Genomic DNA, 13,422 nt, shown 5'->3' with positions numbered 1-13,422 from the left:
ATTCCCGCTCCTGTCGGGACGGGACGGGGCAGGGCAGGGCGCAGCCCCAAGCCCTTGTCAGGACGTGCCCGCGGACGTGAGCGAGCAGCGACCGGGAGGGGCGCCACCGCCGCCTGGCGGAGAAAGCAGCCTTGGGGGGGCGGGAGCCGTTGTCGCCGCCATGTCCGTGCCCGCCCTCACGCACCGCGTCCGCTTCCCTGTCGGGGCCGTGGTGCGGGCCCTGCGCGGCGGCAGCGCTGCGAGATCGCCGCTACCGCACCAAGGTCCTGGGAGGGCGCAGCGGAGCGGGAGTGACGGCGGCACCGCCGGGGTCGAGCGCGGGGACGTTCTTGGGGAAGGGGGGGAGACCCGTGGGGGGACCCGGCTGTGGCGGGGACAGCCCCGTGTGAGAGCCGGAGAGGGGCAGCGCCTCGGGGCTGTGCGGTGCCCCTGCCCTGGCGGTGGTGACACGCGGGTCGCGGAAGCTCCCGGGCTCCCCCGGTTCAGCCCCGGGCAGTGGGACTCGCTCGTTCCCGCTGACGGCGCCGTGAGCTCGCTCTCAGGTGGCTTCACACGGGTTCTAACCCCCATCTCCAGCGAGCGAGTCCTCGGCAGGGTCCTGCAGGCACACACGGTGTTAGTGAACGTTTCACAAAGCCAGGTGGGGAAGAAGGAAGACGCAACCAACCAGAAGTCTGTAAGGCAGTAGGTACCATGCCCTTGGCTTTATAAAAGCTCCGAGAGGAAGGGGACTGTTGCTTTCTTTGGACAGCCCCATTGTGTGTTAACAGGTTTAATTTCTTGGTCATTCCTCATTGGTGAGACCCAAGCTGTGGCCTTGTAATGGGTGATGAGAACTCAAGTCAATGTACACTTCCTTTTTGGTAGTTTAGTGTTTCTGTAGGTGGGTGTTTTGTCTGAAGTCTTTCCAGTGTTGTCTGTTACAGTGATGGACATTATTAATATGGTTATCCTTTTTCTGCACTTCCCATCTAACAGAATAATGCAAACAATTGTTAAATTTAACTGCATTGTGTGAGGTTTTGCTCTTAACCCTGTGATGTTTTTTAACTGGCTTTGTTACTTTTTCTGTTCAGTTTCGTCAACAGGAGAGCCGTAGGTATCTGACAATGACACAGCTGGAGCAGATGTGGACACAAATGTGCGACTCCTGAAACAAAGAGGCCGTACACAGCGATCCTTATAGAGTGAGCCATGCAGGATGTTCGCTACTCTGTCAAACCACATGAGCACGAAACAGCAGGTTCGTTTTCTGGCAAAATCAGCTTCTGCTCAGAGGTGTTGTCTTCAAGTGTCTCTTCTATGGTGTGTGTTTTAAGCAGGTCTGTAAATGCTCTTTCTTCTGAATGTTTTTACAGGCAGAGGAAGCTATCAGAGAGTTGAAGGAGACCATGCAAATGGAACATGCTCACATGAGGCTGCCTTGCCCAGTAGGAGCTTGGTGTTCACCTGCTGGTGCAGGGCCCTCATGAAGTCCACACCCAGGGAACAAAGGCTGTGGGGTGAGTGCAGTGAGCACCATTCCCTCAGGCCCCTTCCCCAGCACCCCTCATTTTGGCTGTGCAGGCAGAAGTTGCTTGTACCTGTGGCCAAAAGGTGAGATGAAATAGAGGCAGCAGTGGACATGGTTGTCCTGTTGAGGCCACTTTCATCACGGAAATACTGCTTGAACTGGTAGTCCATGTAGTCAACCACTGGCTCAGAGAGCTGAGTTGTGGGGACAGGGGTGTGACTGCTTGAGTTCCCTGTGGGATCCCCAGGATTCCCAGGATCCCCAGCTCAATGCTTGCCGTGGTTCAAGCATTGCAGACTGACAACCTATGGGCATCCCACCCTCGGAGCTGCTGGCACCCACGGTGGTGCTGCTCAGCCCTGCGGAGAGCCCCACAGCGCACACCAGTCAGTGGTGTTGACAGCACCACTAAAGCCTGGTGTGTCCACAGTGGTCAGCACAGTTTGACTCTCTTCTCGATGTTCACCACGTGGTGGATGATCACTGTCTGCGTGATGTGCTCTCGCTTGTCCTTTCCCCTGCCCAGCATTGAGGGTCTTCTGCAGGGTCCCCAGCAAGCGGCCTGATGACACTGCGTGCAGCAGGCACATGCCATCCCATCCCACAGCTCCATTCAGCTGGGTGAGGGGCTGCCCATTGTCTCAAAGATTGGTATGAGAAGCTGACGTCCATTATCTGAGAGATGAATGTGAGGAGCTGCAACAAGACTCCACAGTCCAGACTCCACAGTTATCTCAAGGATTAGTGTGCAGAATTGCCATCCCATATCTCCATGATTGCTGATTGCAGTTGAAGAGCTGGCTGCAAGACCAATGAAAGTGGATGCACCTGATCCACCAGGAATGTACAGTACTTGAGATTAAGGACAGAGATATTCCCCCCACACATAATTCAAAGGGGGAAAAGGTAATCACTATGTGGCCACCCACCTCTGATGACAGATACTGACTCTAGGGGACACCCACCACCGAAGATGATGACTTGGGACAGTGGTGACTGTCCTTCTCTGCACCCTCAATTCTTGCCTAATTTCTGTCCTTTCTTCTAGTCTGTCCCATTGCTGTCTTTTCTATAATAATCTTCTTTTGTAATAAACCAATGGATTATGGTACTTGACCTCACATCTTAATTTCATTCTGGCAATCACGAACAAAGTATTTCTGACACAGGGTTTTTCGCCGGTCAGACCTTGACACCCCTCAGGGGCATGAGGACATGGGTGGCACATGCCAGATGCTGCCCCAGCACCCTGTAGCACCCACCCTGAGCCTGCTGTGCCAGGGAGCAGTGCAGAAGGAGACATCCTTGGGGGGAACACAGGGACATGACACACTGCTTTGTGGGAAAGCAGCACCAATGGGGATACATGGCAGTGATATACTGGGAAGCAAATTTGCTGATATGAAGCTGGGGCAGTGGCTGATACATCTGAAGTTGAGCTGTCATTCAGCATGAACCTTGATAGGCTGGAGAATTGAGCAGAAAGAAACCTGATGAGGTTCAATAAGGGCAACAAGTCATACACCTGGTGAGGAAGAACCTCGTTACCAGTACAGGTTCAGCTGAAAGTAGTTCAGCTGGGAAGAACCTGGGAGTACTGGTGGATGGTAAGTTGACTAGGAGCCAGCCCTTGACCCAGGAGGGACAAGAATATCCTGGCATGCATCAGGAGGAGTTTGGTAGCAAGTCAAGGAAGGTGATTCCTCTCCCTCTACTTGACCCTGGTGAGGCCACACAGGAGCCTTGTGTCCCATTCTGGTCTCCTCAGTAAAAGAAAGTCAAGGAGGTACTGGAGAGGGTCTCCTGGCGGCCACAAGGATGATCAGGGGGCTGGAGCATCTCATCAGGAGAGACTGTAGGAGCTGGGCCTGGTAAGTCTATAGAAGAGCAAACTGAGAGGGGATCTCATCAATGCAGGTCTGGGTTCCAGGGGGATGGTGCCAGACTCCTTTCAGTGGTACCCAGTGACGGGCTGAGGAGCAATGGTAATAATTTAAAACACAAGAAGTTTCACTGCAACATGAGGAAGAACTGCTTTCCATTGAGGGGGGCAGAGCACTGGAACAGGCTGCCTAAGGGGGTTGTGGAACTCCCTGGTTGGAGACATCCAAAACCCACCTGGAGCCACTCCTGTGTAATCTGCTCTGGGTGGCTCTGCCTTGGCAGGGGTTGGACTGGGTGATCTCCAGCCATCCCTTCCAACCCTGATGATTCTGTGACTTCCCAGAGCAAGCTGTAACATGGCTGTTTTTAACTGGAATGTGCCCAGCCTTGCCTCCTCATTTCCCTGCCTTTTCTTGGCTCGTTTCCCATGCGAGTGCTGTATCAAGGTCAATTCAACTGTCCTGGCCAGGCTATTCCTGTCGATTGCTTTCCCTCCTACAGGCCACCACCTGCATTTTCATGTGCTGGTTGGTTTTCCTTGGTCCTGGTCTCTCTTTCCCAACCGTTGCTGGCAGGATGCTGGGATCTCTTCACTAGCACTCGAGCTCAGAAATGCTGCGCAAAAGCCGAGGTGCTGGGTGCAGTGCTTGCTCTGCAGGGAATCGGACTCTAGAACTCAAGGAGTTATAAAGCAGGTATGTTTATTACAGCCCCCAGTGCAAAGGGGATCACTCCTCCTAACTTGCACACCGAGGGGTTAAGCAAGCAGATATTTGTTACATACAAATATGCATATTCATTAGGTTCCCGAGAGAGCGTTGGGGTTATTGCAATTAAATGTAGGAACTTATCATCCTAAGTCTCCTCCTTTTGGTGCCTGTGCACTGCCCTGCAGTGGTCGTGGGCAGGGGACTTCAAGATGAAGTAAGCAGTCTTCCTCACTGCACTTTTCACCTTTGGCACAGTTGGATGCCTCAGTAATCACAAAACTAGCAGAAACTAACCACATCTGTCACTTTCTGATAGCTACCAGTTTAAAACAGTATGGCCTTTGTACAAAATTTACTGCAAGCAATACAGGACAGGCAGACAAGGAGTATCCGAAGCTAGCGGGTGTTAGGGAGGCAGTGTCTCCAAACTAACTGGTAAGTAGAAGGATGCTTAAGGAATAATTCACTCATGTTAGTAGGGCTACTGAATTCTGTTACACACCACAAACTTACAATGCAAACATTGTTCTCTATCTTAGACTTAATTAAGCTAAAAGTATTTTAACCCTATGTTTTCCAGGCACTTGCTTTCCTTGTATCACACCCTCATGATAGACTTTGTTTCCCCGATACCGCACAACGTGCTCCTTTACCCCAGATCTGTCGGCGTTTCACAACCGCGGGTTATGCCCAGTCCCGCCCCCAGCCCGGGGGAGCTCCTACAAAGCGGTCACTGCAGCGGATGCACCAGGAGGGAAGGAGAAGCCCTGAGCGGCAGGATCATCGAGGTACCGGGGGATCGAGGTACCGGGAGCCCTGCCCAGCTCACGCTCTTCACCCTGCTCTGGTCTTTTGCTCTTTTCCCCTTTAACTTGCGCTCTTGCCAAACAACCTCCTTCCTCTCTTGTGCTCGCTAAGCGCCTGCCTGCCGCTAATGGACGCTGCTCTGGTTCCTGCCGCTTCCTCCGTAGGCACCGACACGGCTGCAACCAACTTGCCCGGTAGCGAAGCCCTCTCCAGCCGCCGCCGCGGAGACGCTCGTTTCTCCTGCGGCCACAAAACGGGGCCGAGGCCCTATCGGGGGAACAGAGCTGGGGGGTCCGGGCCGTACGGGGTAGGGGGGGCAGAGGAGCAGTCCGGTACCGGCGGGGTCGGGGACAGATGCACTGCTGCTGCTGCAGCGCCGCGGCCGCCTCCATTCTGCGCCCGCCGGAGGGGGTGCGGTCCCCCTCGCTGGCTCTCCCATTGCGCCGCCGGGAGGGGTGGAGGGCGCGGCGCAGCCAGAAGCAGACGTGGGTGAGACCGGGGGCGGCGGCGGCGGGGGGCTCGTCTGGGCTAGGCCGGCGGTGCGCGGGTTGGTGCTGGAGGAGCCGGCTCGGGGTCCCTGCGCTCGGTGCCGGGGTGCGGGGAAGGCTGCCGGCCCTCGGCTCCGCCCGGCGCCCCTGCTGCGCACTGCCGCTTACTGCCTGCTGGTGCTGCTCAGAATCACAACGTGCAGCGCATCACTGTGGGTTTGAGGAGGATACGGCGGAACTAGGGCTGAAAGAGAGCAGACACCAGCCCTGGAGCCGGGAGGTGGGGTTGCAGTGGGCAGATGAGGGAGAAAAGAAGTTTCGCCTCAGCATGAGGAAGAACTTTACACGGAGGGTGGCAGAGCACTGGAACAGGCCGCACGGGGGGGAGGTTATGGAGTCTCCCTCTCTGGAGACATTCCAAACCCACCTGGACACGTTCCTGTTTAACCTGCTCTGGGTGGCCCTGCCTTGGCAAGGGATGATCTCCAGAGGCCCCTTCCAACCCTAATGATTCTGTGATTCCATGGCCAGTGCTGGAGGGGAAAACCCATTCCCACCTGCAGGAGGAAGCCCTGAAGTGAGCTGGGTGGTGTTGCTCTCTCCTTGCAGTGCTGAGCAGCCATGGAGAGGATGCAGCAGGTCGTTGGGCGGGCGAGAGCTGCCTTCAACTCTGGCCGGAGCCGCGCGCTGGAGTTCAGGATGCAGCAGCTGAAGGCCCTGAAGCGGATGGTGCAGGAGAAAGAGAAGGACATCCTGGCAGCCATCAGGGCAGATCTGCACAAGGTCTGGGTCAATGGGGTTCTCCTATCAGCCGTGCACAGACAGTGGTCAGCCTGGAAGGGAAAGCGGGAAGGCCAAGGGCTGCCTTTGCCGTGCGACATGTCTTTGGCTCATGTCTCCCATGGTCCTGGCTCTCACCATGTCCTGCCAAGGTTTGCTGCCACCATTTCTAAGGAGCTAGTCTAAGGCAGGATTACAGAGGCAGGTCCTGGCTTTTGCCGCACCCTGAGCCCCATGCACCCAGACTGTCCTCTGTCAGGGATCCTTTGGGGCAGCACTGCCTGCATCAGACACTTTTGAAGCAGCAGAATTTGCCTTGCTTCCCTGGGATGGTGGGGTGAGTGCCTTTGCCATCCCCTCCCCAAGCTCCCTGTCTTTGCAGAGTGAGCCCAATGCATACTGCCATGAGATCCTGGGCCTGCTGGGAGAGCTGGCCCTCGTCATGGACAAGCTGAAGTCCTGGGCAGCCCCTCAGCCTGTGAAGAAGAACCTGCTGACAATGCGGGATGAAGCCTACATCTTCCCTGAGCCACTGGGGGTGGTGCTGATCATCGGGGCCTGGAACTACCCCTTTGCTCTGGTTATCCATCCTTTAATCGGGGCCATCGCAGCAGGTGGGGACCTGCCACAGCCCCTGTCCTTCGTGGGGCCATGGATGGGTGCCGCACCGTGAGAGCTCAGCGGCCATGCTGCATTTGTCTTGTAGGTAATGCCGTGGTGGTGAAGCCGTCGGAGATCAGCGAGAACACATCTCAGTTGCTGGCTGATCTTCTCCCCCAGTACCTTGACCAGGTGAGTGTGGCCCCGTGCCGGATGTGATTGTCTTGAGGTAATGTTATGCCTTCAGAGGGTTCCTGCAAGTTAGAGCCATATCAGTTACGATAAAGGAAGGGGTGAATGACTCTTAGTGTACAGATGCATATTGATGTGTTCTACCTGCCTTTGCATAAGCTAACATTGCGTAATGCTGCTGCAACACAACAGCCTTCTTGATATTCACAACCATGTAAAGAGCTGTTTGTTTACTTCACACTGCAGTGATTGCTCATTTGGACTGGGCTGGGGACGCCCCTAGATAAGCACAAGATTGTCTTTGACGCCGGCTGTGCCTGGCTCTCCCTGAAAATCAGGCACTTTTTGCTCAGTGGCAGAAGACCTGAGTTTTTCTGTCCTGATCCACACTCAGTGTCTGGCAGTTCTGACATCCACCACGTTGTGTCACCGAGACACACTGTTGCTCTGACAGCACGGCCCCACTGTGAAGTTGTCAGGGAATTAGTGTTTCTGCTAGGCAGGGAGCTAGAGCTCAGGAAGGAGTCATCTCAGGAGAGCCTGGCGATCAGATGTGCCCAAGGTTTAATGTATGGGAGCAGCTCTAGAGCCTGATTCAGCCCTGGCCTCAATTTCCGTTTCTTGTGGTTCATGTGCACAAACCGGCAGGTGAATTTCACCTCAGGGGAGGAAGAAGATCTCATCTCTGTTACCACTGTCTTTTCTCCAGCTCCTAATGTAGCTTACAAGTGAGTCTGCCGACATAGACCTGCTGCCTTGATATACGTGCTTTACATAAGGCTCTTCTTCACCCCACAGGAGCTGTACCCTGTGGTCACTGGGGGAGTTTCCGAGACAACAGAGCTGCTGACCCAGAGATTCGATCACATCCTCTACACTGGCAACTCCACAGTGGGCAAAATTGTGATGGCAGCGGCCGCCAAGTACCTGACACCCGTCACCCTGGAGCTGGGTGGGAAGAGCCCCTGTTACATTGACACAGACTGTGACCTGGCTGTTGCCTGCAGGTCAGGCTATTGAAGCCCTTGGCAGGGTCTCAGCAGTAGGGCAGGGACCCCATGGGGCAGGTGGACATCTCTGGGCTGTTGTCCTCAGGCCAAGGGTGTCGCTGGGGCACAATCAGCTGGGCTGTGGGGTCTGCAAAGGATTGACCATGGAGAAACCATCTCTCTTTTCCCCGTAGGCGGATAACATGGGGGAAGTATATGAACTGTGGGCAAACCTGCATCGCCCCAGACTACATCCTCTGCAACCCATCCATCCAGAGCAGCGTGGTGGAGAACATCAAGGCAGCTCTGCAGGTGAGTGTGGAGTTCCTGATGCTGTGGGAGTTACCCCTGTTACAGCCCAAGTCTGAGTTCCTGGAGCTGCAGCCCTAGAGCTGTGGCTGTTGTAAGGGTCTGTGGAGAACTTTGGTTCTTCTGTGCCTCTTGGCAGGAATTCTATGGGGAAGATGTGAAGTCATCTCCGGATTATGAAAGGGTCATCAACAAGCGCCACTTCAGGAGGATCCTGGGCCTGATGGAAGGGCAGAAGATTGCTCATGGGGGAGAGGTTGATGAGGCCTCCTGCTTCATAGGTGCTTCTGGCAGCTGGTGGGGTGGGAAGGTGAAGGGTGGGTCCTTCTGCTCTGGCAGTGGGTGCCTTTTGGGGGCTGCATGTGTCTGTGGCTTGCTTGGGGTATGTTCAAAAGAGGCATTGCAGAGGATGAGGTACTGTGGTGGACCATGTTTTCTATCCTGCTCATGCCGTCTTCTGCTGTCCTGTTTTCTCCAGCACCAACTATCCTGACTGATGTTTCTCCGGAGTCAAAGGTGATGGAGGAGGAGATCTTTGGACCGGTCCTTCCCATTGTGACTGTGAATAATGTAGATGAAGCCATTGAGTTCATCAACCATCGGGAGAAGCCGCTTGCCCTGTATGTCTTCTCCAACAGCAAGAAGGTGGGTCTGGGCAGTGCTCCCCTGCAGAGGTATCTCTGCACAGTTTTATCCTGGACATGGCCAGTTGCAGGCATGGCTCTGTGCAGGGCCTGTGTTGGCACATGAATTGCAGTGTTTGGCTCATGGGGGACCGCAGTGTCTCCAGAGCTGCTGGAGGCTCCCAGTCTCTTGCTGAAGTGCTTTGTATTTGCACGGCTTTGTGAAATAGAAGGATAAAATGCTGGATTTCCTCTTTGGTGCCATGGACTCTTAATACATTGCTCGGGAGGCAAGCTCCCAGGTTTCCATCTTTCCTAGCCCCGCTCTTGAGCTTTCCCACTTGAGTTAGCATTGCATGGGGGGGCTTGTTTGAGTTGTCAGCCAAGAAAACTACTGAGGAGAGGAGAAGGCGCTATGGCCTCTTGGCATGTAACTCCCTTCCCAGTCCTGCTGAGTTACATGGTCTTGTCTCTCCTGAGCCTTTGCAATGTTTTGGTTGTTTCTTATTTGCTTTTGCCAGTTAATCAAAAGAGTCATCTCGGAAACCTCCAGTGGGGGTGTTACTGGAAACGATGTCATCATGCATTACCTACTCTCAACCTTACCCTTCGGTGGAGTTGGTAAGTTACTGGAGGAAGGGTAGGCCTTCAGCTTGGTAACGTTTGGAAGAGGTTACAGAACAGCCCACAGGAGCTTTGCAGGAGGAATTTTGAGTGTTACAGTGCTCACAAGCTGACAGTGACTCAGCAGTGTTCTGCTGCGAAGAGCACGTTGTCCTGATGTTGAAAAACAGAGGTGTACCCTGCTAAGCTCTTCAGGATGCCTTTCTCCCACAGCACCAGTCAGATCTCAAAGCCTTAGCAAGGCGCTTTGTAAGGGAGCTAAATCCAGGGAAGAGCTGGATGCCCAGCAAACAGGGCACACAGGACCACAGCAAAGTACTGGAGAGTGTGCAGTTAGAACAAGATGGGGAAGAAGAGGGGTGGAGTGCAAATGGACATCTTGGAGACTGACATGCTGCAGAGAGGAAGGATGAGTTGGCTCCTGTGCAGGAGCGTAGGGGAGGAGCTGTGCTTTTGAGCTGCAGCAAGGCAGATGTAGGACAGGTAACATGCAGTGCAGCTGGCAAGCAACTTACATCTTCCTGAGCTGCTTCTTTCTCTGCTGGTGGCCTCACGTGGCCAAAGGTCTGACTGGCCAGGCCTATGGTGTGACTGCCTGGGTTGTCCCCCTCAGGTAACAGCGGGATGGGTGCCTACCACGGCAAACACAGCTTTGAGACCTTCTCCCACCACCGCTCCTGCTTGATCAAGGACCTGAAGATGGAGAGTACAAACAAACTCCGGTACCCACCTGGCAGCCAGAAGAAGGTGAACTGGGCCAAGTTCTTCCTCTTGAAGCAGTTTAACCGAGGTCGAATAGGACTGGTTGTCTTGGTCCTGCTGGGGATTGTGGCAGCGCTGGTGCTAAAGGTGAGCTTTGCGTCCTTGCCATCTACGTGAGTGCACGTGTAATTCACCTGATCTTCTGGACTTTCAGTCTTTGCAACTGCAGCCCTTTCTTAGAGCCTGGCCTGTTTTTTTCCTGTCCTGAGACTTTCAGTATGTGACCTGCCTGAAACAATCAAAATCTGCTTCTCACTCTTGCAAGTGGTATCTAGAATAGAAATGTCCTAAGAGAGCTCTTCTAAGCTGCCTGTTTGTAGCTCTGCTTTGGTAGGTGATAGGTGAGAGAAGCTCTCTGTAGAGGCAGGGTTGGTCTGCTTTGGACAGGTTAGGAGTGGTTTCAGTTCCAGGGCTTCCTTCAGCAGCACTGTGAGCTGCTCTGCAGCCTAGCCCAGACTGCTGCCATTTTTTGTCATGTTGCCCTGGGACAGGCAGCCTATGTCCTAAAGCTGAGCTTCACAGCAGGCCCATGTTCCGCACCCGGTTGCAGCCCCCACCTGAGCTTAGCTCAGCTATTTTCATTTCCTGCCCTGTTTCCAGCTGGGTACTGCAGAAGCGTGGGATGTCCTCGCCTTTCTGCAGGGGGCAGAAGCCTGCTGGTGCTGGCTGGAGGACTCAGGGTGCCCCCTGAGGTGGAGCAGTAAGAACTAAAACCAAGTCTGATCCCTGTCCCTGTTCTCTATGGCTGGCAGACCATGTGCACTATGCGTGCTTGTGCTGGCGGCTCCTTGCAAGGCTCAGCTGTGCATCCTGAGGGCTTACTAAGTTTAAGGGAGCAGCTACTGCCGCACACAAGGTGGCAAGGTGGATCAGGACTCTGCCCTTCCATCTGTTTTGCATGTTACTGCTGCAAGGAGACGTGCAGGAGCCCAGCAAGCCAGTGGAAATAACCTGCATGCTTATTTGAGTTGAGGAGGTGTAAGAGCCAACAACTGCCTTGGACTTCGAAGCACCAGCTAGGGAGGCAGGCCCTGTCTAGGTGAATGGCTTCTCAGTGAAGGGGGGAAACTCACGGCATCTCCAAATCATTTGGGTTTTCTCAGAATCACCAGTCTGTGCTGAAGAGAAAAGCCCTCTTGATTGTGCTGGCTGTTCAGAGGCTGGGCTGGCTCAGTGTGTGGTAAAGAGGAGCAGGTTTCAGAGCACTGCTGTGGCTGTCACAGTGAGGTAGGAGGCTTTTTCTTCTCCTGTGTGTAGACCTGGTTTGAGTTCAGGCAAAGCTCTGTTAGAATAGTGAATGTGGGGCTTGGAGGACGTTCTCTGTGGAGCCAGAGAGTGATGCTTCCCCCTGGCAGTGCTCAGAGCTCATACAGCACCCAAGATAACCAGTCTGTGCATGCTGAGGGGCAGGAGACAGGTGAGCTGGACCCTGTGGATCTCACCCTGGGTGAAGGGTCTCTGCTTCAGGCTGTTCTGGAAAGGGAATTGGCTTTGTTCTAGCCAATCCTTCACAGAACGTTGGTCTTGTGTTTTGCTTTCACAGATGGTTTACTACTGAGGAGAAGGTGCCATGTCCAAGTCATACTCTTGAGTGCTCACTTTGTGTCTGTTTCCTTAATCTGAGAAGTCCTTTTCTTTTCTGGTGGGTTATTTCAGTGAGCTGTGGAGCACACAGAGTAGCCTTAGCAAGGCACTAACCAAGGGAAGGCTTGGACTCCTGTTTACTAAACAGCCATGCTGCAGCAGACGGACCAGTGGGTGCAGGCTCTCAAAAGGAGGACTGCAGAACAAGAAATACCATTCCCTACTTCCACCCCTGCCATGCAGAATGCCTCTTCCAGGAATATGCACAACGTGTCTTGCACCAAACTGCTTACATTGCCTCAGTGACAAACAGGAGCTTGAGTTTCAGCTGTGAGGGGGTTGATGGTATTTTCCCTGTGGGTTTTTGGGTTTGTCTGTCTGCTGTTGCGTTCTGAACAACCACCAGCTTGGTGATGAGTCTGGGACAGGCTGTGCTAGCTGATGCATTTGACCAATGGTTATGAATAAACCTGAGTTTCCCCTCACTGTTCAATTGAAGTGAAATATTCATGACCCCTGCAAACCAGAATCCTGCACAGCAGGTATTACAAAGATGATACTTGCACTGCCTGTATTCCACTGATAAATGTATCTTATGCTCCTGCAAAAGAACTTTGAGGCCTTAGAGAAGTGGGAATTGCAAAGTGCCTGGTTTAAGTGAGGTAAATTTAAAGCTTATCATTAAATGCAATATATGGAGTAGAAAATCACAGTGCAATAGGTTGGATTTCTTCATGCCTAATGGAAGTCCCTGCACCAAGCCTTTTTAGTGATCTATTTTGCAGTACTAAATAAACACTTTAAACAATAAACAAAGCGTGGTAAGTCCCTGCGGTCTCCCGGGGAATCCTGCTTATGCTCAGCTGCTCCCAGCTCTGGCCACGACTTGGCTGGACATCACAGATGTTGATGTGCCTCTGCAGGAGCCACAGGTACCCGGTGCAATGTCTCCCCTGCCTGTGGGGAAGGACCAGTCCAGTCCATCTGGATTCCCTCCCCCTGCAGGCGCTGCCAGCCTGGAGTTGTTCAGATCAAGGCATGGGCTGTCCTTGTCTGATCCCAATGAGTTCTGCCCTGTGGGTTCTGTGGCCTGTGGGAAACGCTGCCCTGGCCTCACATCACGACGTGGGCAAAGCTGTGTGGTCTCTTACAGTTCTGTACAGGAGACTGAGGCACTGCCCTGGCTGGGTGAAGCAATCCAGGGGTTGTGTGCTCACAGCACAAAGATATCTCTGGATAAAGGGCATCTTGTATCCAGTGAGGGCCCTGGGCCCAAGCCAGCTGCCCTCTCGTGGGAGGAGAGCTCGCTCTGAGCCGTGGCAGGGGAAGGGCTCATGCCTGCTTGAACTCACTGAAGATGACTCCTGGTGGAGAGGGAAGCTTCTCTAAAGGGAACTTTCTTTCTGCCTTAATTTTTTCATGAGTCACCTGCTTTCTCAGTCAGGATCGGGCTGTGTCATGCAGCTGTGGATGTGGGGCGGAAGGGCAGATGTTAATGGTTGCAATGGAGCCTGGTGTCTGGTTTGGTTAGACAGGGGCTGCAGGCAGAACTTGTTG

General features: G+C 53.8%; 1 protein-coding gene and 1 long non-coding RNA gene across 6 annotated transcripts; both read left to right on the top strand.

The window, feature by feature from the left end:
• The first annotated feature begins 669 nt into the window (after positions 1-669).
• LOC134166138 (uncharacterized) lies at positions 670-2,607 on the top strand. The gene is made up of 2 exons (XR_009965762.1): positions 670-1,243; positions 1,359-2,607. It is a non-coding gene; the product is annotated as an uncharacterized LOC134166138 (long non-coding RNA).
• A 2,139-nt stretch (positions 2,608-4,746) lies between these two features.
• Positions 4,747-12,363, top strand: ALDH3A2 (aldehyde dehydrogenase 3 family member A2). Of its 5 annotated transcripts, none has more exons than XM_062623482.1 (12): positions 4,747-4,895; positions 6,012-6,185; positions 6,565-6,796; positions 6,889-6,974; positions 7,773-7,981; positions 8,158-8,275; positions 8,412-8,553; positions 8,751-8,917; positions 9,417-9,516; positions 10,133-10,368; positions 11,385-11,508; positions 11,825-12,363. In XM_062623482.1, the coding sequence occupies exons 2-11, from the start codon at positions 6,024-6,026 to the stop codon at positions 11,463-11,465; spliced, it is 1,533 nt and encodes a 510-aa protein (XP_062479466.1). In that variant the 5' UTR covers positions 4,747-4,895; positions 6,012-6,023; the 3' UTR covers positions 11,466-11,508; positions 11,825-12,363. The 5 variants fall into 5 exon arrangements, with proteins under 5 accessions (XP_062479466.1, XP_062479467.1, XP_062479469.1 ...); XM_062623483.1 differs by having other exon boundaries at positions 4,757-4,895; positions 11,938-12,363; XM_062623481.1 differs by lacking the exon at positions 4,747-4,895 and adding an exon at positions 5,661-5,682.
• Positions 12,364-13,422: the final 1,059 nt, after the last annotated feature.

This window comes from Pezoporus occidentalis, unplaced genomic scaffold, assembly GCF_034315485.1.
Source record: "Pezoporus occidentalis ecotype Australia unplaced genomic scaffold, CSIRO_AGI_Poc_V1 ctg253, whole genome shotgun sequence".
NCBI classification, from domain to species: domain Eukaryota; kingdom Metazoa; phylum Chordata; class Aves; order Psittaciformes; family Psittacidae; genus Pezoporus; species Pezoporus occidentalis.
This window is presented reverse-complemented; position numbering and strand designations above follow the sequence as displayed.